Source organism: Pan paniscus, chromosome 10, assembly GCF_029289425.2.
Source record: "Pan paniscus chromosome 10, NHGRI_mPanPan1-v2.0_pri, whole genome shotgun sequence".
Classification (NCBI taxonomy): Eukaryota; Metazoa; Chordata; class Mammalia; order Primates; family Hominidae; genus Pan; species Pan paniscus.
In genome coordinates this window covers 66,144,447-66,168,753 of record NC_073259.2, presented here as the reverse complement: position 1 = coordinate 66,168,753, position 24,307 = coordinate 66,144,447, and the positions used below count along the sequence as shown (strand labels likewise).

Genomic DNA, 24,307 nt, shown 5'->3' with positions numbered 1-24,307 from the left:
TCTCTACTAAAAATACAAAAATTAGCCAGGCATGGTGGTGTGAGCCTGTAATCCCAGTTACTCAGGAGGCTAAGGCAGGAGAATAGCTTGAACCCAGGAGGCGGAAGTTGCAGTGACCTAAGATCACACCACTGCACTCCAGCCTGGGCAACAGAGTGAGACTCCGCCAAAAAGAAAGAAAAAAAAAGATGCTCTCTCTTATCGAGAGGTGGTCTGTGTCCCCTCCTTTTGAATTTGGGATGGCCTTGTGACTCATCTTGGCCAACAGGATGCCTAAGTGGCATTGTGTGACTGTTGAAGCTGGGCTATGGAGAAGCCCCCTACAAGCATCCATGTCTGCTTTCTTGGAACACAGTCATTGCCGGGTGAAGGAGTCCAGCCTAGCTTCCTTGAAGACGAATGTTCAAATAGAGAGGCCCAGCATGCAAGCTAAGCCCAGTCCTCCATCAACTTGCCAGGTGACTGCAGCCACATGAGTGACCACAGGCAAGCCCAGCAGCAGTATCCAACCAACCCACAAAACCCTAAGAAATAATAAATCGTTGTTTTAAGCCATAAATTTTGGAGTAGTTATGCAATAAAGGCTGAAATAGGGGTGGGGTGCTATTATACCAAACAAAAAAACTAAACATATGGTATCAGGTAACTATTAGAAACTGGAGAGAGGATGGCCCACATTCTGTAGGAGAGGAAAAATCGGTAAAACTGTTGCCCATGGTAACTCAGAAGGTTAAGAAATCCACCTAATAAACTTGTGAGTCTGGCAAAGGGGATTTAAAAGCAAAATTTGGGAGAATCAGTTGGCTTTTTTTTTTTAAAGCTGTGTATGATGCAGCATGGAAAGAAAAAGATAAACAAAAGAATTGTTCAGTTTGCAAGTCAAATTTAGAGAAAAAAGAGCTAGGGTGTTCTAGATCAGGAAAGAAAACTGTTCAGTATTTCTAATATCTCCAATCAGCAAAACATCATCAAAATAAGAGATGACCTTAGTGTCGAATCAAAGATGTGGCTGGTGGTAAGATCTTTTGTTGTTTTTTGTTTTTGTTTTTTGTTTTTTTTGAGACAGAGTCTCGCTCTGTCGCCCAGGCTGGAGTGCAGTGGCGCAATCTCGGCTCCCTGCAAGCTCCGCCTCCCGGGTTCATGTCATTCTCCTGCCTCAGCCTCCTGAGTAGCTGGGACTACAGGTGCCCACCATCACGCCCAGCTAATTTTTGTATTTTTAGTAGAGACGGGGTTTCACTGTGTTAGCCAGGATGGTCTCGATCTCCTGACCTTGTGATCCACCCGCCTCAGCCTCCACAGTGCTGAGATTACAGGCGTGAGCCACCATGCCCGGCCAAGATCTTTTGTTAAGACATCAGATTTAAGGGAACACGTAGCAGACATTTCTCAGCAAGGTAAAAGGATTTCTAAGAACCTTAAAACATTGTCTCACCTGTGGGACAAATTAGAGAGGTTTGTCTCAAAAAGAATTATGGCTTTGGGGTATGGAGTAAACCCCAATAAGACACGCAGCAAACCCACACAGTTTCTGAGATTATTATATTGGTGAGAGCACCACTGGTTTGAATTAGAAGGGACAAAGACCATTCACAATGAAGAGAGTTTGGGACTAAATTTTTTATAGTTGGTAAACAAGCTGGGAAGTCTACTCAGCTACAAAGATGGGCCATTTTTATTGAAAAGGAAAAACATCTCGGAAGGCAGAACCCAAATATCACAGCAGAGCCAAAAGCTGGGAAAAAAAAAAAAACAGGACTAGACAATCACTCCAAGGAAGCAAAGTGAGTTCTCATCAAGTATTCCCTGTCACCAAAGGAATGGGTCCTGGCAATGTGTGTCCAGATAGATTTCAAAATTCCTATGGGCTAATCATTGCTAAGTACCTTCCATTCCTCACATTTTTAAAATGAGAATATCTATGTGAATATTCTCTCTCTGCCTCACCTTTGTGTGTTGGATGGAAGTGAGGAGGGCAGCAAACTTCTTTTAGTTCTCTGGTGTCTGCGTCAAGAAGAACACATACTGCTTTTGGACCTAATGCAGACAGATTATAAAATAATGGATTTTCAGTATGATGCCATAACTGGATGAGACTTTGGGAGTCTTGGGAAGGGACTTGAATTACTGGGAGAGAATACAGATTGTGGTATATTTTTACTATAATGGCTCCCAATGAACTACAATATCCTGTGTCCACCTGCTTTTGCAAAGTGACTTTGCCACACCACCCATCAAGAGGTAGAATCTACTTCTCTACCCCTTTAATCTGAGCTGAACTTGTTTTATTATAATAGAATTTAGCCTAGGCCAGGCACAGTAGCTCACGCTTGTAATCGCAGCAACTTGGGAGGCCAAGGCATGTGGATCACTTGAGCCCAGGAGTTCAAGACCGGCCTGGGCAACATGGTGAAACCCCATCTTTACAAAAAACACAAAAAGTTAGCCTGGCGTGGTGCCATGTGCCTGTAGTCCCAGCTACTTGGGAGGCTGAGGTAGGAGGATCACTTGAACCTGGGAGGCAGAGGTTGCAGTGAGCTGTGATCACGCCACTGCACTTCAGCCTAGGTGACAGAGACCCTATCTCAAAAAAAAAAAAAAAAAAATTGAATGCAACCTAAATGATACTGTGACTTCAAAGGCTAGACCATAACAAGTCAGGCAGCTTCTATTTACACTGTCTTGTGAAGTGGCCGTCATCATGTGAAAAACTTTGGTCTTTCTCCTTGAGGATGAATGACTACATGGAGAGAGGGGCCTAGTTGACTCAGATGAGCCCAGCCCCAGGCAATCAAGCAGCTAAATGCAGCTGTGGGAGTGAACCCTGACAATGCCAAAAAAAAAAAACAAACAAACAAACAAAAAAAAAACAACACCTGATCAATCCACAGAACAGGGAAGGGGGAAAATTACTTTTTTTTAAGCCCGCACATTTTGGGGTGATTTGTTATGCAGCAAAAGTGACTGAAACAGTACATAATGAAATGCCTGTTTAATAATAGGTGTCTAATTAATTTCAAATCCCTTTCTTAAATTGTCAGAAGGGCTAATTCCCAAATTTCTGCAGTCATAGTTAAGCCTTACTTAGATACAGATAATCTGACCAGCTTTCTCAAGCTTCACTGTGCATAAAAAATTCCTCTTTAGAAACATAAAAAAGAAAAAAATGCTCCATCCTTTACCCTGCCTTATCTCCTCTCAAAGTGGGTTTATGAACGTGTATTAGTTATCCATACTAGCATAACAAATGGTCCCCAAATTTAGCAGCTCAAAACAATAATTATCTGACAGTTTCTGAGAGTCAGGAATCCAGCAGTGACTTAGTTGGGCAATTATGACTCAGAGCCTTCATGAGGTGGTAGTCAAGCCAGGGCTAAGTTTATGAAGACTTGTCAAGGGTTGAAGCATCTACTTCCATGTTGACTCATATGTCTACTGGAAGGAGGCTTCAGTTCCAAATGATGTAGGCCTCTCCATAAAGCTGTTCATGACATGGCTTATGAGCCATGACATTAGAGCAAATAGTATCAGATAAAGCACCCAAGAAGGAAATCAGTTTTTCATAACCAATCTTGGAAGTGACATCCCATAACTTCTCCTGCATGCTTCTAAACTCATAGTCCAACCATAGAACAATGTGAGGGAATTAGTCAAGAGATAGCAAGAATCACAGGGGGCCATCTGGGAGGCTGGATATCACAAGCAAAGAATAATTTATCCGCAGTCACACATCTCTCTAGATGCAAAGTGCTAGTGTGTCTCCTACCTCAGTTAGCGTTCTACGTTCATGGTAAGCAACAGCAGCCAGCTCTAGCTAATTTACATAGAAAAGGAACTCAATGAAAGGATCCTAGGTTCTCACAGAACTAAAAGGAAGTCTTACAAACAAGGCTCAGAAACTGTCAGGATATTTGCTGAATGATTAAAGAGGTATTTGATAAATGAAAATATTACATTTATAATATTTTACATTTGTTTAGATACTATGATAAGAAGTACATTAAACAATCACAGCCTAAGGGATGTAATCAAAATGCAAATTTATTTTTGTTTTCTATTCTCTCTTTAAATTTTATCCACTGGAAAAAGTTTTTCTCTGCTTTTAGATAACAATCCCTAGCAGACCTGAGGATTTTCTGATCATGCTTAGGAAATAAGCCTCAAAATCACTTAATATTTGTAAAACATAATCTTGATTTAGAAATTTAAACGTCCAGCCCAAAATATTAATCAATACTTCAGTCTTCAAAGATGAGAATTCTCCTGCATCTGTCCTCCACCAGTCTGTATATTTATTTTCTATTGTTGCTGTAACAAATTACCACTAACGTAATGGCTTACAACCTACAAATGTATCATCTCACAGTTCTAGAGGTCAGCAGTCCTAGATGGGTCTCATTGGGCTAAAATGAAGGTGTTGGTAGGTCGACATTTCATCCTGGAGACTCTAGGAGACTGTTTCCTTGCCTTTTCCAGCTTCTAAAGGCCGCCTGCATTTGTTGGCTCACAGTGCCCTTCCTCCGTCTTCAAAATCAGCAATAATGGACTCAGTCCTCAAATCTTGTCACTCCAGCCTTCCCTTCTGCCTCCCTCTCCCACTTTTAAGAAACTCCATGATTACATTGGGTGCATGTAGATAACCCAGGATACTCTCCCTGTTTTAAGAACAGCTGATTAGCAAACTGAATTCTATCTGGAATCTTAATTCCCCTTTGCCATGTAAAGTTACATTTTTACAGTTTCCAAGGATTAGGACGTAGACATCTTTGCGTGTTTGGGGGTCATGGTTCGGGAGTCACTATTCTGCTTACCGCAGCCTATAATACAGCAGCCAATCACAGGACAACCACTAGTGAGGATTAACACAGTGTGGTGGGATCATGAAACAGCAGAAAGGGAAGTAGCACCACCTGGCAGTGGTGGCTAGTTAAGATTATTCCCTATTTATTAAACCTATGTTGAAAGAAGAGGCTAAAAGCCTAACAAGTGGAGTTATACTGAAAAAGTAAACAATCTGCTTATTTATTTCTGCCTTCAGAGAATCACTTGACTATACTGCCCAGCCACAACCCCATTAATGGTACTTGTGGTACCAAATGTAAAGAGTCTAAAACTTCACTCATTGGAAATATGGTGCCTCACAGCAAAGGTTTCAAATGCAACCCATTTAACTAGCAAAATGAAAATTGGTCTTATTCCCCCGAAGTACACAACACCCTCATGAAGAAATAAACACTTCTTGCTGGTACCTATTGATGTTAAATTTCTTGTTTTATTTGAAAATGCTACCAATCCTGACACCACCCAGCTGAGGGTTGTCTGACAGCAGCAGCTGCAAGGAGCTAAAAATTATGAAATTAAATTTGTAGTTTTGATTACTGCAATTGGCCAACACTGGGTTATCTGGTTTGGAAATCTGTGTGTAATACACACATACAACAAATTCCTTATTTTGAAAAAAGTACATAATTTATATTAATAAAAAAAATCAGCTTCTTGCTAAATAGCAACACAAAAGCATATGAAAGTATAAATCTCACTGCCAAGGGTAAATACATAGACAAATACAGAATAATGTAATATTGTAATGGTGGTACATAAATCACTTTTAACCCTAGCATAAAAGACAAAACTATTAAGAATATAACCACAAAATATTGGTTAATGGATACACAACATAAAAAGCAAATTCTGACATCAATAACAAAGTGGGGAATGGGAGAGTAAAAGTGTAGTTTTTGTATGTGATTGAAGTTATCAGCTCAAAATAGACTGGTACAATTCTAAGGAGGGTTATGCAAGCTTCACAGTAACTACAAAGAAAAAATCTTCAGCAGATACAAGAAAGGGAAAAGAATCCAAGTATATAACCATAAAAAATTATCAAATCACAAAGACAGCAAGAGGGGAAGAGAGGAACAAAAGAACCACAAAACAGAAACCAATGAACAAAATGGCAGTAGTCAGTTCTTACCAATCAATAATTTCTTTAAATGTAAATGTATTAAATTCCCCAATCAAAGATACAGAGTAGCTGAATGGATTAAAAAGCAAGATCTTATTATAGGGTGTCTACAAAAGACTCACTTTAGTTTTAAGGACACACGTAGGCTGAAAGTGAAGGGATGAAACAAGATATATCATGCAAATAGTCACCAAAACAGAGCGTAAGCAGCTTTTCTTATATTAGACAAAAAGACTTCAAGTCAAAAACTGTCACAAGAGACAAGGTCATTACATAATGATAAAAGGGTCAATTCAACAGGAAGACGTAACAATTATATATGCACCCAACATCAGAGCGCCTATATATATAAAGCACACATTGATAAATATGAAGGGAGAAATAGACAGGAGTAGAATGTATTAGGAGACTTCAATACCCCACTTTCAATAATAGTTCATCCAGACATTAGAGAAATAAAGAAACAGTGGTTTTGAATAACACTATAGGCCAAATGGAGCTAACAGACATGTACGGAACCTTCTACCTAATGGCAGCAGAATAAACATTCCTCTCAACTGCACATGAAAGATTCTCCAAGACAGATTACATGCAAGGTCACAAAACAAGTTCTGACAAATTTAAGAAGACTGAAATAATTTCAATTATCTTTTTTGACTACAAAGAAATGAAACTAGAAATCAATAAAAGAAAACTGGAAAAATTCACAAATACATGGAAACTAAACAATATATTCAACCATTGGGTCAAAGAAGAAATTTTAAAAATTAGAAGATATTGTGAGACAAACAAAAACATAACATGCCAAAACTTACGGGAGGCGGCAAAAGCAGTGCTGAAACGGAAGTGTATAAATGTCTACGTTAAAAAAGTGTATAAATGTCTACATTAAAAAAGATCTCAAACAACCTAACATCATACCTGAAGGAACTAGAAAAAGAAATAAGCCCAAAACTAGCAGAAAGAAGGAAATAATAAAGACTACAGCAGAAATAAATGAAGACCAGAAAACAAAAGAAAAATCGACAAACTGAAAAGCTTTTTTTTAAAAGATAATCAAAATCAACAAACCCTTAACTAAACTAGGAAAAAATAAGATAAAATCAGAAATAGGAGATATAACCAATGCCAAAGAAATTTTTAAAAGGAACTAATATGAACAATTACATGTTAACACATTGGACAACCTAGAAGAAATGAGTAAATTCCTAGAAACATGCAAGCTACCAAGATTGAATCAAGAAGAAATAGAAAGCCTGAACAGATCAATAACAAATAAGGAGACTGAATCAGTAATTTAAAACTTTCAATCAAAGAAAAGCCCAGAGACCAATTGGAAGAAGAAACCAGTGAATTAGAGGCAGTGAAAAAAGGCAACTGGAGCATACTTTCCAAGAAGTTGCACACAGTGAGATAGCTGAGGAAGGGCCAAATTACTTAGGGTGGCCAGGTGGCCTCACACTTCCAATTCCAGCTCTTTGTGAGGCCAGGGTGGAAAGATAGTTCAAGGCCAGGAGTTCGAGACAAGCCTGGGCAACATATTGAGTCCCTGTCTCTACAAAAAATTTAAAAAATAGCCAAGCATGGTGGTGTTTGCCTGTACTCCCAGCTACTCAGGAAGCTAATGTAGAATCACTCACTTGACCCCATGAAATCAAGCTGCAGTGAATTGTGATCGCACCATTGCATTCCAGCCTGGGCAACAAAGTGAGACCCTGTATTTAAAAATAAAGTAAAATAAACTTAGGGCATTATGACCCATGTTAAGGATTTTCTTTATCCTAAAGCCATTAAGGCATCTTAATCAGGTTTTTGATACAATCAATATTTTGCATTTTGAATAAATCATTCTATTGTGTGAATAGGTTAAGGATGGTGCTGTGGGACAGAAGAGCAGATGGAAGAGCTAATATTTGAAGATTCTAGAATATTCTAGCAAAGCAATGGTGGTAGCTTACACTAAGGTGACATCGAAAGAAGTAGAGACTCAAAATATATTTTGAAGAGCGAATCAGTGAGACATAGAAAGTGTTTGGGTCTGGGGAGTGAGGAAGTGGAGTGAAGATGAACAAGCTTAAAAATTAAATAGAGAAGAACGAGGCCATAAGGGCAAAGGAAAGGAAAAGAACAGCTGGAGTTAGAAGAAGGGTGCTTTGCCATGCAGACTACAGAAAGAGAGGTCTGAAAAAAATAACCTACCTGGAATGCTGCTGCACATAGAAACTGTGCACTGTATTTAGGAACAGAAAGTAGGGGGCACAGTGACCCACAGACAACAGCTCCCTTCCAGTGGCATACATCTACTTCACCATCCAGCTGCTATTGCACACTTGTTTTCTCCACAGGAACCTATCTCCAAGATCTTACTTGTGGCCTCCGAGATGCCTCTAAGATCCAAACTCTTTGGCAGAACGTCAATTATCCATTTGTTCATGTGTTCATTCTATTTACCATGCTTAGCCACCAGATGCAGGGCATTAGAAAGACAACAAAACATGTCTACAAAATATTAATACCACATAAAGCATAATCTCTGCCCTCAAGTCTATAATCAATGGTGTGAGCAATTCAAGGCCAAACAAAACACATATCAGTGGTGTAGACAAGAGGAAAGGGCTCATTCCGACGGCAGGGATTACCCACATGTGAAGGCATTCTAATTCATTGGAATGCTGAAGACAAGTAGAGTCAAACTGTATGGAAATCAGGAGGGATGAGGGTCCAGCTGCAGGCAGTTCTCAAAAGAGAAATGACTGGCAAGGAAGAGAAACTGAGGGTACTGCCCACACTCACTAGACAGTGAATGGTGGGTCACTCTAAATTTAAGAGTGATGTGTTGAGACACTGGGCCACAGTGCACAGGTGCCTGTGAGGCCCTACTGTGTAGTTCCCTTTCTCCCCAGGTTTTCCCTCCATACCTAGGGAGATCCAGTGGGGAAAGTCTCCATAAGGTCACTCCTGCCCGAGTTGCTCTCAGCCCCTGCATATTCCATAGCCTATAGAAAGCCTCCAATTTCCAGCTCTTGAGGGGCACCCATCTACTTGTGAAATCTTTTTCAAGTTGGATGACCTCCAAGATGAGCTTCTTCCCATGTGTCCTGCAAGGAGCATGTGCATCCCCTTCTCTTCCTCCTTGATGTCTGGGCTTGCACTCCCTCTTCTTCACAAGACAGCCCTTTCCTTCCTCTAGCAGCACTGCTGTCTGGCCTGGACTCTCAGACCACCCAGACACATGTCTTCTGTCACCTACACACCTCTCTTGGCTACAGGATCAGCCATAGTTGCCCTTTGTGCTTCTTCCTCAAACATAGTCTATCTACAGAGTATAAGCCATCTCTTTATTTATTGATTTTGCAGGCTTTCTTGCTAGCAGACTGCCTAGAAATTTCCCAATCCACCCAGGCAGCATTTGTACAGCAGTCTCAACGGAGAGAGTAAGGTGGAACAGAAAAGACTGCTATTTAAGGCTCATCTGGAATAATTTTTAATGCACGAAACATTCATGCATACACACACTTGCACGCACATGGTCCTAATACATGGCCAAGTTTATGCCTGGATTATTCAGTCTCCCTTGCTAAACAGAAAACTGTACTATAATTCATTATATTACTTAATGACAATTTAAAATAACTGTTTTCCTATCGCAAGAACAAAAAACCAAACACCGCATATTCTCACTCATAGGTGGGAATTGAACAATGACATCACATGGACACAGGAAGGGGAATATCACACTCTGGGGACTGTGGTGGGGTGGGGGGAGGGGGGAGGGATAGCATTGGGAGATATACCTAATGCTAGATGACGAGTTAGTGAGTGCAGCGCACCAGCATGGCACATGTATACATATGTAACTAACCTGCACAATGTGCATATGTACCCTAAAACTTAAAGTATAATAAAAAAATAATAAAAAAATAAATAAAATAACTGTTTTCTTAGGAATTTTCACTGATTAACAATGTAATGGGTCTTACCATCATGCAAGTACAAGTATGTGCCCCATGACCTTTCAGTCAATAATGGACTACATAAATGACAGTATGCACATAAGAGAATGGAGCTGGAGAATTCCTATCACCTAGTACTTACTATACTTGTTATTTTAGTGCATACTCCTACTTATTAAAAAAGTTAACTGTGAAACAGCCTCAGGCAGGTCCTTCAGTAGGTGTTCCAGAAAGAGGCATTGCCACATAGGAGATGACAGCTCCATACATGTTACTGCCCCTTAAGACCTTCCAGGGGGACAAGATGTGGAGGTGGAAGACAGGGATATTAGTGATCCTGACTCTATGTAGGCCTATGCTAATGTGTGTCTTAGTCGCTAATAAAGTTTAAAAAGTAAACAAATTTTAAAAATAGAAAAAAGCTTATAGAATAAAGATATTAAAAAGGAAAATGTTTTTGTACAGCTGTACAATGTGACTTAAGCTAAGTGTTATTACAAAAGAGCTAAAAAGTTAAAAGTTCACAAGTTACAGTAAGCTAAGATTATTGAAGAAAATTGTTTTATAAATTTAGTGTAGCCTAAGTATACAGTTTTATAAAGTCTACAGTCGTGTGCAGCTGCAGCAATGTCCTAAACATTCATGTTCACTCACCACTCACTCGCTCAAAGCAGCTTTCAGTCCTGCAAGCTCCATTCATGCATTTTTAACTTTTATACCACATTTCTAGTGTACCTTTTGTGTTTAGATACATAATTACTTACCATTGTGTTACAATTGCCTATAGTATTCAGTATAGTACAGTAACATGCTGTACAGGTTTGTAGTCAAGGAGCAATAGGCTATCCCACGTAGCCTAGGTGCGTAGTAAGCTACACCATCTAGGTTTGTGTAAGCAGACTCTAGGATGCTCACACAATAACAAAATGCCCATGAAGCATTTCTAAGAACATATCCATTACCGTATTACCAGTCCAGTTTTGACCAGTAATAATTTGATAGTAGACCCATCAGAAAATTGCACCATTTTAGTGACATCTTCCTTTCCTTCGAGGTCCTGCTGTGGTTGAACGCCCTGTGCCTTTCCAGAGCTCCAACACTCTTCTGTGCGGACCTCCTGGTTCATGAGATGGGCTTTCACTTCCTACTTCTCCCCATGTATTAGCTGTTCCTGATAAGCCCTGGTCACCCTCCCAGACCTACAGTCCACCTTGCTTCAGGTCCCCAGGTGTCAGGAAAACATACTGATGGGTTATTATCAACTGCTTAAAGCACCTCCACATTTCAGAAAACATTTCACACACAAGAGTTCAGAATCCTGGGAATCAGTCCGCATTTTATTTTATAGTACATTCATATAAGTTCCTGCATTTCCAAGGTAACCAGGTCACATTCAGGTTAGCACTGCTGGTAACAAAATCATACAACTACCCTGGCTTCAAAAACAAGATAGGGTAATGCACATTAATACCTCTTTCCCTTTAATACTGCAGAAGACAATACATCATAAAATAAAATCTCAAAAATCACATGCCTTTTACAATCCAGTGTGAAGGCATATTATTTATGTTAAAATTAGACCATGTGGAACATGAGAATAAAGAGTTTGAAAGCTCTCTAAAATTTCTCCCAATGCCATCTTTCACTTCTAACTGCCAGTTGGCACATTCAGCTTCAATGCCTTGGGAAGGGAGGGGCAGAAGAAAGCAGGGGGTCACTGAACTCCAAAACTCATGGTTTTCCAGGCTACTTCTATAGACATCACTTAACCTAAAATTCTAAAGAGTTAATATGCATGAGGGATGGTAATACAGGAAGCACCTGAAAAAAATTCCTCCAGTCACTGATGGGAAATTTAAGCTGTGAATTTTTGTGAATTTTCAATTTCACAGAAAGCAAAATCTGTATCACATCCAGTAATATGTTCAGTTCTGAAGATACGTTTTCATTTTGCCGAATAAAAACCCTATGACCCATGTTCTGGTCTTGAACCAGGTCAGAAAAACACTGTAATCTCCATCTGCAATATTTCCTATAGGTCACCTAGAAGTGCAGCTGCCCCAACCCTTGAAAAGTTTGAGAAGTCAAACTGAGCTATAATAAAGACACAAACAAACTAGGTAGGAGAAAATTCAAATAGGTGAGAAAGCAGGAAGTTAGATTTGTTTGGGTCTTTTTCCTAGATTAAAAAAAATATTATAAAATGCTTTGGATCCTAGTCCAACATAGCTGGAATGATAAGTTATTTAAAATACAAGTCCCCATCCAGAAAGACAGTGTGCTTACGTAGCACCTTTCTCTTAGAAGTTCAATGTGCTTTAGGTATGATTATCAATTAATTGCATAATTACATTATTCAGAATATACTCAGACTTACTGTTAACTCCAGTGACTAAAGAGCCCCTGCCACTTGCTGCCAAGAAAATGAGTCCTGAACTTACAAGGTTAGGAGTGAAATTGATATGTGTATTTGTTGACCCCAAAAGAAATACCACCCCTTTTCAAGGCAGAAAAAAATGAGAGAAGAGGGAGTAAGACACTTCTTTAAAAAGCCACAAAACATCTTATGAAAAACCAGAGCCAGTGCATATTTTATAATACAACCCCTGAAAAAAGCCCCCCAGCAGCAGGGTGAGCAGAGGGAGCAGTGAAGATTTTGAAACCAGAGTGACTTGCAGTAACTGCCTAACAATAAATTCACAGAGTAAAATGCAGAATAGTCGACATATAACCAAGGTTTATGTTGTATCTAGAAATATGTTTTATGCTTTAAAAAAAATTGCAATGCACTCCAAAAATTTTTTTCTGATAATTCATGTACAACAGAAGGCACTGTTATCCGCATAAATCCATTGATTCTGCATGGCAAAAACCTGAGACGTGCAAGTCTATCCAATCCTCTAAAACAACCTTGGGCATTCAGCCTTTGGAACATATGGTTTGTCCTTTTCCATCCAATGATTGTTTTTCTTTCATTTCATACTTACAGTAGCTGTTTAAAATATATATTTCAGGGTGACAAAGGTCAAAGGGGAAAGAGTAGATAAAAGTGCTGCCTAATGCCAGATGGTAACTGGTACAGCAGGAGGGCCCTAAAAGCAGCCCCCTCATTTCATCCCCTTGACCCTCACACTCCTTTTGTGAAATAAAATGCAGCGATGACATTTGGTCAGCTGATGTTCTTTCCTTCAGTTGTTGCTGGGCACAGTCCCAAAATTAAATGCGGAGAGGACTCCTTTGTTTTCAAAGGTGAAGCCTCCCTGTTGTTCAATCTTCTTCTTTGCCTCTAGCATTTTTCAAAAGAAAAGGGGAGAAGAAAAAAAAAAGAATGCTTAAGGTGACAAAGTTGGAGATGACTCAAAGGAGCCAGATTCTTTATATGCTTAGAACTGTGAAAGAATGTGACTGGTAGTATTAGTTATCCTGCCAAAGAATAACTAAGAATAACAGACCTATGTCAATAAGGTGGTATGTTCACTACCATTGGAAAATCTGCAAAAAACGAGTGAAAAGAAAACACATCTCAGAGGTGGATTCTACTTCACTGTCTCTACTGCTGAAAGGGAGCCCAGACTTCTCATATCAGGAAGGCTGACTGAGAATCTGCACAGAACTGAAAATCTAAGTCCATGCAGAAGAGCCAGCATTCTAAACTCTAGATGTCTAGTTTGCCATGTTTCCTACTAAAACTTTTTTGTAACTACAAAATCTTTTCCAATGACAATCTACAAGTAACTACAATAATCAACACAGAATAATTCCTCCAGCTTAAAAACTGAAAATCAACAACAAGAAACAATGTCAAATAAAGCCCAACAATGAGAAATAGAGAGCATTCCATTTCCAGGAATACAAGCTCCTTGCAAGAATTCGTCAAGTCCCTTTGGCCCACGGTTGAAATGTTTAGGGGAGTGATCCAACTGATTAAGTCTCCCTCGGCAAGACTTATCCCAACCCTTACTTTGTACCTTTGCCTCCAACATAGGATAAGAATGTGAATGAGAACACCACTAGGAAATACATATTAATGTGCAGGTTTTTGCAAAGCTAAGACATCATGAGTGATTAAAACAATCATACAATAATGACAATTCCTTATTATCTTAAAGGGTAAGTCTCTAACAATTTCAAAAACAGTGTTTAGGTGCCACCTGGCTCATCAAATAAGGCTGTCTGTTGGCACTCTGACACATGCACTCCACTCTGGAGGTTACTCTGGCTGACCTGCCACCGTCCGTCGGTGCTCTGCCAGTGTGTACACCTCCTGCAGTGCCGTCCTCTGATCCTCGCTGAGTGGTGCCATCAGCAGCTGGTACCAGGCTGCATCTCGACTCTGCACAGCTGTTGCATTTTGGGAGGAAAAGACAGGAGGGTACAGTGACTATTAATTTAGAGAACAAGTAGTAACATGATCAAATTATGAAGAAATTATCCCAGACAGTAAGAGACAAAGAGTACAGTACTACAACACACACAAGGTAATGAAACTTACGCCAACAAAGGATTATTTCTGAGTACCCACTTAGTACCCAGCTATGTGGGAAATCAAAGGAAGGTTAGGACATTGCAAATCTCTAGTCTGCCTAGTTCTCTGTCTCCTTTGCTGTCTTCTATGGATGTTCTCTAAAATCCAGAACACCAGTACTCACTTGTTACCATTTTCCTCTGGAATTTTCATACTACCTGCAGCTTTAGTATTGCTACCACCCCAAGGACTCAAATCTGTACCTCTAGGAAAAACCTTCCCCTAAGCCTCCTGGACTGTTCCATTTGAATAGCTCATCTCAAACTCAACACAACTAAAACCAAATTTAACAATTTCCTCCCAAACCTTCTATCTCTCCATTTATCTCACCAGTTCTATTAGTCTCCCAGTCCACTACTGTACATCCTTAACATCCCTGAGCATGCCCTCTCCACACCCAAAGCTCTGCTTCTTTCTTAATGTCTTTCATCTATATGCTGCTTTCCATCAAATGTCACCCTCCCCATTCCAGGTCTCTATACATCTAAATTAATAAAGTGAACTTCTAACACTTGGCTCCCACATCTAGTCCTTTCCAGTTTTTTCTGCACATCATCCATCACCAGGTAACTCCTCTGAAGTGAATTACCACATCTAAAAGGTCACCGCCTCAGAATACAACTTTCAACACTATTCCAATGGGCAATGGGATGGACCACCTCAGTCCAGAATTCAAGGCCACTATAGCCCAGCCCAACTGCATTCCTTCACAGTCTTTAAGCAGTGGCCCCTACATGCTGGTTTAAAGTTGCTTGTCACTTGAGAAGCATCTTTAAAAATACATCTCCTGAGATCCTACTCAAGACCTAAAAGCTTCCTTGGTGATTATGACACACCCATGTCTGGAACTACACTAGGCCACATCCTCCATATTTCCATCTCCACGTTTATGCTGTTACGTTTCCCATGCTTTGGAATATAGTTTCGTGTGTTCTCTGCCTCCAATTCCTGTGAATTTCAATAAGAACATCTAGGTAGTTTTTTCTTCATTAATGTTATTTGTAGCAACACTAAAAAACACCAATATATTAAGCTAATATTGCCTTATTAGTAACAACATTTACATGTAAGGATGTTCATTTTAATAACCCTCATAATGGTAAAAACATTGGAAACAATCTTAAATGTCCCACAGTGGAACTAAATTACAATATAACTATAGAAATACTATCTAACCATAAAACAAATAATCTATATTAATGAGATTTAAAATAATTTATTTGATTAATAATTTTCTAAATATCCTCATTGGCTTGTTTTTATTCTGTAAATTTTCCATTTTCTACTAGGTTACTGGTCTTACGTATTTGAGGATGGCCTCTGTACACTGTGTACATTATGCCTACTATGCATATGTGGCAAATATTTTCTCCCCCCCATTTATGAGTCCTGTAACTGTAATTATACCGTTCTTTGTTGTATAAAATTGGCAAATTACTTACAAAGTAAAAAGTCACCCTCTTACAGCAGCAATTTCATTCTAGGGATTGTGAATAACTAGTAGGTTGTTAGCCACAATTTTTAAGCAATGTATGCCTGAAACACTTCATTCTTTGCTATAAAAATGCTTGCCCATTTATGCCTAAAGGATGAACAATATACACAGATACTCCATATATTACTTTTGCAAGGATAACCTACAGGCTCACCCTGCTACTTCTCAATGATGAAAGCTGCTAGGATTGGGTGATAGGTGTTTCATTATTTTAATTTCTATCATTTCATGTATGTATGTTTGGGGATTTCTATCATAAGGAATAAACAAAAAATTTTTTAAAAGAACCTAGACCAATCTTGGGCAAATATCAAAACAGGAAGAAATGAAGAAAGAGTTTAGAGAAAAAAAATATCGGAAGATGTGGGGAAGTAAAGACATACTTATCAGAGCTTGTGTAAAAAACTGATATTCATCCACACTATTGTCAAGGTCAAGTGGAGTACTGAACCCCTCAAGCGCGGTTTCTTCCAATACTTCTTCATCCCAATCATCATCTTCCTCCTCCTCATCTTCACCTCTTCCATTATTTGACTGCATTGCTTGAGCAGTTACATTTGTCTCCTCTTCATCACTTGAAATCTCCTCTGTGAACCCATTAATTATTTAAAAGGAATCAAAACACATAAGGACAAAATATAAAATTTCACGACAAAAACCAAAGACTATAAAACTACACTCTGGAAAGGAAAAAATCTTCCACAAAATTTTAATAAAAATAAATCTTATCCCTGGTCTAAAGAGGAGAGTCAACAAATAAAAATAAAAAATAAAATAAATAAACCTTATCTTTACTGTAGAGTTTGCTAAGTTGAGAATGTCCTTATCCTCCTCACTGAAAACAAGTTCCCTAAACCTGTTACCCAGATGAACATTACTACTGTTAGGCTATGCAAGTTCATTAATACAAGAATATTATTCAATTGCAGATTTCAAAATTACCTTTGTTTAAAAAAAAAAGTGACTGTACGGTCAGTGCATGTGTTTTAAACAATGACTTCCTATTGAGAATTCAGTCATCTTAATTAACTGAGTTGATTATAACGTGCTTAGAAATGCCCAAATGAGATCATTTCTGCTAGTAGAAACAGTAAAAATACAGATCCAGCCATCCCACTTCAGGATATATATCTAAAATATTTTAAATCAATACGTAGAACAGATGTCAGCAGCCCTGTGTTCATCGCAGCATTATTCACAATAGCCAAGTTACAGAATCAACCTAAGTGTCCATCAACAACAGATGAATAAAGAAAATGTGGATTCTTTAAAATGAAACACCATTCAGCTTTTAAAAAGGTAATTCTGTCAATTCCAACAACATTGATGAACTTGGACATTATGATAAGTGAAATAAGCCAGGCACAGAAAGACACATACTGCCTGTTCTCACTTATACATAGAATCTAAAACAACCAAACTCATAGAAGTAGAGAATAGAATGGTGGTTACCAGAGGCTGGAGGTGGTGGGAATGAGGGAATGTTGGTAAAAGGGTACAAAGTCTCAGGAAGAATTAGGTTTTTGTTCTGTTTTGTTTTGTTTTGGTATCTATTGTACAGCATGGTGAATAGAGTTAATAGTATATGTACATTTCAAAATTGGCAAGATTGTAAATTTCAAATGTTCCCACCATTAAAAAGGGTATTTAAGGTGATGGATATATTAGTTTGATTTAATCATTCCGCATTATATTCACAAATCATAACATGACTTTGTACTCCATAAATATATAATTTGCTAATTTATAATAAAAAGAAATAGCAAAAATGTAAAGAAAAATAGTTAGCTACATGTCGCTTGAAAAGTTAAAAACTTGAACTACATTATGTATCACCATGGATTCTGTATCTATTTTCAGTGTCAATCTGTTCCTAGCAGTTAGATTGTAACTGAAATACTGGAACAGGAAGGCAGTAAATGCAGAACAAAAATCAAGATAAGAGAGAAATCCTGGAGTAAACCCAAACCAGGTAATATTAACCTAAAACTAGTTCTATTAGACACACCATATTGAAGCAGGTAGATTGAACTAGGTAGTTTTAGGAATAAGGCACTTAACCATAGTTTGGACCAAATACACGAAAAAATGCATGGCAAATTATAACTATTAATACAAAAAGACTGAGAAATACCTCCACTAGTTAATCATTCCATACTTTAGTAGGAAGTACAAGAAAGTCTGGGATATTACCAGAAAATTTTCCCTCAAGCCATACAGTATAAGCCAATAAAGAGTTGCCAAAACAAGAAATTAGAGATCATAACATACTGGAAAAAATAAAAGAATTCTACAACTGTTGACACACAGTTAGCTAAAAACAAAACAAAACAAAACAAAAATCACACATGCAACACTTCTAATAAAGAAGCATTTCTTCAAAAGACCTACACAGATTTCAGAAAAACAAATTAGAAGCTGTATTTTGTGCTGTGGAGGGGAGAAAAGGGTAGTTTATAATCTCTGGTATATGAACAAACTGGGATGATGCCAGTTAAAAGTGTTTTAAATCTATCCATGCTAAAATCACAGAATTTAGCATCAAAAATAGAGCTGTATGTTTACCAGGAAGAGTTCTGATTTTTCTCAGCTAACAAAGTATCTGTTTTTAACCAGGAGAGGAAAAACTCCACCTGGAATAGGAGAATGCTACTTTCTAGTCTCTAGCAAGTAGCTCCGCAATCTCATCATTAAACAAAACAAAGGTCTAATATTCAACTCTAACAATCTTATTCTGATTCTCAAGTATATCCACTTCATTTATGTACTTTACCTTAATTTATATTTAAATCACAAATATGGACCTCTCTCAAATATAATTTTTGATAATGAGTCACCTAAGAACCATTCCAAAAAAAGAAAAAAAAGACACTCTCTACTAATCTGTGGTACTAACACTTCAGCTCTTAATGTAATGATTCATTTAACTCATGCCTGCTGCCTTGATGAGGCTGTTAGCACAAACAAGAAAGTTAGATACTAGATTGCTAACTTACAGTCAAGACCATTTGATTGTTATAAATGTGTTTCCTAATGTGTAACAACATCTATTAGGCTCCATAAAAAAAAACCGCTGAGTATATTAGGTGTCAGAAGGTGCATAAATCTAAATTTATATCGCAAGATACAATTAATAGCAAGTCAACCAAGCCCAAAATATTTGTTATACGTGTAGCAGGCCGAAGAATGTAAATCTGTTTAATGTCTCCATATAGACTAGTATTCATATAAAATGCATACACAAATCAAAATCAATTGTAACATTAATTTCAATTAGAAGACTTTACCATTTTCTTCCATATCAGCTTTCTCTGCTTTTGAACGATCTTCCCGGTTTACCAGTTGTCTAGTAGCACAGACCTGCTTTAGGCCAAGGAAAAGGAAAAGAATTGAGGGAACAATCTGTCCCACCACAGCATCTACTGCAGGAGGTCGATTTTGCAATTCCAAAAGGATACTCAGTCCTATTATACACATCTTCCGGTCATGATGCCTGCAAATTTTGAAGAAAAAAAAAATGTAGACATGAGAAGTGAAATAAAGAACAAATTCTGGAGAAACTACAAAAAGAAATGTCCAAGGCATACTCTAAGGTTCATCTGTTGGTATCATACAGAGACATTCCCTGTTTTGTACTGTATGAAATGCTATGTAAATCAAATTTTGTAAACCAATTATTTTCAAAGACCTATTGGGAGTCTGCAATTAACATGGTGAATCTTGCTGTAATATCAATTTATGATTAATATAAATGTTATATATGGGCCTCGGCATAAGGAGTTTTAATAACGCAGAAATACCTATATTTGACAGCATAAAAGTCCTATACAATGGTTGGGAGGAATGAAGAGTTTCTTAGACTCTTCCAACATTAGATTGATCTACAAGGTTTCTCAGCACACATAATCTACCCAAACCCTAAGAGGTGAAAGATGTTTCAAAAACTCAGCATCTAGTAAGATAGTAAGCTGAACTTAATTTAAGCAGTTTACTAAACTCCTGTGCTATAAAATAGCATAAGAAAAATATAAGGACAAGGAAAATTTTATTCAGAAAGAAAAAAAGTTTGACCAGTAAACATTAGACATTTTTCTACTAAATGCTTCCTTTAAGTTGCTTAAAACTAAAAAATTAAGAATTAAAAGATTACATTGGCAAAACATTCTTAAAATTGTGTGAATAAAAAATTCACTTGCAGTGATTCAATGTGTTTAAAGTGAGAATAATATAACAAATCCAATAATGAATATTCTACAGGCTTCTGTTATTCTTCATTATTTGCATTCCTTGATTGATTCAAGTCACTAATGCCCAACTAGTATGCTGTAACAGAACTGTACTTGACCTGAGGACCTTCTCATCCATGCAACCCCTAAATACATGCCACACGGATCACAGCAGAAAAGATGATTATCAAGCAGAGCTTGAAAGAATCCAAGCAAGCACAACCCAAGGACTCCCAGTCTACACAATAGCAGGGAGACTGCTTCCAGTGCTAATAAACACATAAGAGAACCAACCGCTTAACTTTAAATTACCAAATCTCTACTCCCTAAATCTTTCTCAGAGATAACTTTAACAACAATTTCTTTGATAGTATGTTCTTCCCTTCAAGGTTTTAATAACAAATCTCAATCAGGGATTAATTCCAGTGTCCTGCAAGTAGAAAAATTAGAACACGCATAGCAGCTTGTAAATACGTTCCCCCATTCCTAACGCCCCACCCTAATCCAGGCCTCCATCTTCTCCTGCCTGTGGCAGCAGTGTCTTAACCACTGTGGGGAGTCTGTTCCTCTCAGGAAATTTTTCTAAATGATCTCTCACAAAACTTAAAAAGAATACTATTAATTTCCAGTTAGATATTAGATAGTGTTTTAAAACAAATTAGACAGCTAGCTCATTTTCTAGCCTAACACAATCACTAATCTGTGTTGGGTGACCTGAGGTGGGCACGTAACACTAGTTGGAATCTCACTCTTCCTATTTTTTTGAGATGGAGTCTCACTCTGTCGCCCAGGCTGGAGTGCAGTGGCACGATCTCAGCTCACTGCAAGCTCCGCCTCCCAGGTTCATGCCATTCTCCTGCCTCAGCCTCCCGAGTAGCTGGGACTACAGGTGCCCACCACCACGCCCTGCTAGTTTTTTTGTGTGTTTTTTTAGTAGAGATGGGATTTCACCGCGTTAGCCAGAATGGTCTCGATCTCCTGACCTCGTGATCCACCCGCCTCGGCCTCCCAAAGTGCTGGGATTACAGGTGGGAGCCACCGCGCCCGGCCTCACTCTTCCTATTTTTGAAAACTAGGAAGAGTGCTTCACATAAAACCAAATTCTCCTACTGGGGCAGCAACTGGGCTACAAATAACAAGCCTTCTGACTCCACTTTTGAGAACAGGCATCCCTGAGATCTGCAAAGAGTTAAACATTCTGTGACATTACATTATATCTTTGCCAGAGGGGTACCATCCTTAGAAATCCGACTCCATTTAGAATGTTTTTACCCACTGACGCTTAATCATGGAACCCAGACAGACAACTAATTCTTGTTGCCTAGAGATACAATGATACACTTGTGTTTAAAAAAATAAATAAATAAAATAAAAGCGGGAAAGGGCTACATCAAATTTTCAGAGGCTGCATTCTTTCCACTAGATTACCCTGCTGAAATGCATTCTTAATCCTCTAAAAATTAAATATTAACAATACACTAAAAATAATTCCTAAGACATGAAAATTATCTTTGTACATGCTATTATACACAAATATTAAAAAGCAAACTTTCCAGAAACAGAAAAGCAGTGTAAAATCCAAAAGACACATACCCAAGAAAACAATCTGTATCATTCATCCATTGATTTATAAACTGTACAGTGATAGGTCCAGGGTTGTGAGGCAACTGAATTCGTTCTAAAGTATGTAACAGCAAATCAGGGTTGTAGTACAAGGCAGCAATTGCAACCTGAAGACACATAGTACGAAGCTCACTAGTTTTGACCCCTCGAGTTAATCTCTCCAAAACAAGTTGAACGAAGAGTGGAATGCACTAGAAGACAAGCAAAAGAGAGTCAACCACACAGACAGCCCAAGTAACTTTTATAGAAGCTGAATATTGGCAGAGCATTCTCAATAAATAAGACAGTCTTAATGGCAATGAGACTTTTGACTAAATCATTTTAGAGGTATTTAAAAGATTTATATTATTATAACAACCTAGAGAGACTAAATAGACAAAAACAAGTCCTATAGCAGTGCTAGAAAATCTCCTTCCTTCTTAAGTAAATTAAAGTCAGCTGAAGATTGTCCTGTAAGAGTCCACACTCAAACAGTGTCAATAATCCCTATGTGGACACAGCCACTTGCACATCTAAGGTGAAATCACTGCATGTCATTTTCTTTGACAAATTAAATTGGAAATAAATAAATGGGACTGAAAATAATTATGATGTAATCAGATTGTTTTTGAGAAAGAAAATTCCTGTTAATATAAGATGAAAAAGGCTAAAGAAAAAATGGTGGAGCCTGAACATTAAAATAAAATCTGACTCCAATTCTAAGGTGCAATATTGATGAACTAATTTTACTAGAACTATTTCCCAATAGTTATTTTCAGTTAAAGGGGATGAGCTGAAATGATTTGTATAAAATAAAATCTGAGGTCTTACTATAAGCCCCTTTTTAAATTAAACTTTAAAAAAAATCAAGGTTTTGTGTAGAAAGTTAAGAGTTATATTTATTATTTTCTTTTTAGTAGGCCAAATTGGATATATATTTGGGTCAGCAGACTATTAGTCTGGTTTAGGATAACATATTAAATCAAAATACATGACTACACATACTTTTAAGACCATAAAGCTCTTTACAAAGATGAGATAACTAGTTTAACTCTACGTCTACTTATGCTGATACAACATATTCTGTGTTCTAATTTGAGATAACACATATAAGCTATGTTAAAAATATTACCATGGTCAAATAATTAGTTGTGGATAAACGCAGCCACAAGAAAATATAAATTAAGTTTGAAAAGCTCTTTTTGAGATGTTTTAAAACTAAAGTTTCAAAATTACAGCTAGATGGGAGAAATAAGTTCTGGTGTTCTATAGCACTATGGGATGACTATAGTTAACAGTAATACATAGTTTCAAATAGCTAGGAGGAGGACATTGAATGTTCCCAACACAAAGAAGCCATAAATGTTTGAGACAATGGATATGCTAATTACCCTGATCGGATCACTACACATTGTATCAAAACATCACTATGTATTCTATAAACATACAATTATGTCAATTTAAATAAATAGAAAATAAAGTTTCATTTTAACAAATATTTACTATTACACACAAAGCCATAAGAACATAAAGGAATTGTGAAGTTTTAGAACTAGTAAAACTAAAAGAATTCCATTATATTAAAACAAAATCGATTATGGAAGCTGGTTGGACAACTACGTAAATGCACAATTAGAGCACTGTGCAGCTGCAGGAGGAATGCAGAATATCTCTACATGCTACTATCAGGTGATCTGCAGGATATGTTACTTAGTGTAGAAGGCAACACAGAAAATGTATAGTATGCTACCATTTACCTAAGAAGGCAAGGAGAGAATATCTATTTTTTGTTTTTGTTTTGTTTTTTAATGAAAGGATGAACTAAAACTAGGGGAAGAAATAGAGAAGAAGAAGAAGGGTAGAGGGATAGGGTGGAAGCTGGACTTCTCTGAATATACCTTGTCTTATAAATTAGACCTTAGAACTGTGTCTATGGTTCCCATATCCGTTACCAAAAAATTAAGCTATTTCTTTTTTTTTTTTTTTTTCTTTTTTGGAGACAGAGTCTTCCTCTGTCACCCAGGCCAGAGTGCAAATTAAGCTAATTCTAAAAATTAAGATAAATTGAAGTAAGTGAATCAACCAAATGAGGATTATTTTAATAACTTTAAAATTTAATTATTTGACTGTATTTTCACTGTATATTGCTAGTGGATGAACATATCTTAGAGATAAAAAGAGCTACTAAAAAAAACAAACAGTAGTAACCATTTCTTGGTAATAATGTTGGTATAATTAGTCTGAGACTAAATGTATCCATTAATGGGATAAAGCAAGCAAGTAATCAAGATGAGAACCAGAATTTTTGGTGTGGGAGATATAGAACAGAATCAAGTAGGTTAAGGATAAAGAATGTAGTCATGAATCTGAATTAGAAATATCTGTGTGTGGCCAGGCACAGTGGTTCACGCCTGTAATCCCAGTACTTCGGGAGGCTGAGGCAGGAGGATCACCCAAGGTCAGGAGTTTGAGACCTGCCTGGCCAACATGGTGAAACCCCCATCTCTACTAAAAATACAAAAATTAGCCGGGCGTGGTGGC

At 37.7% G+C, this 24,307-nt stretch overlaps 1 protein-coding gene across 5 annotated transcripts in view; it reads right to left on the bottom strand.

Annotated features, from left to right (window-relative positions):
* Positions 1-11,227: 11,227 nt before the first annotated feature.
* The window catches only part of IPO8 (importin 8), a 70,778-nt gene continuing 57,698 nt past the window's right edge, over positions 11,228-24,307 (bottom strand). For all 5 annotated transcript variants that reach the window (XM_063593129.1, XM_063593130.1, XM_003828823.5 and 2 more), the window contains 5 exons: positions 21,758-21,978; positions 19,226-19,431; positions 16,322-16,525; positions 14,143-14,259; positions 11,228-13,204 (listed from right to left, as the gene is read on the bottom strand). In XM_063593129.1, coding sequence (XP_063449199.1) covers positions 13,107-13,204; positions 14,143-14,259; positions 16,322-16,525; positions 19,226-19,431; positions 21,758-21,978 — 846 coding nt within the window. In that variant the 3' untranslated portion in view covers positions 11,228-13,106. The remainder of the gene's footprint in view (positions 13,205-14,142; positions 14,260-16,321; positions 16,526-19,225; positions 19,432-21,757; positions 21,979-24,307) is intronic.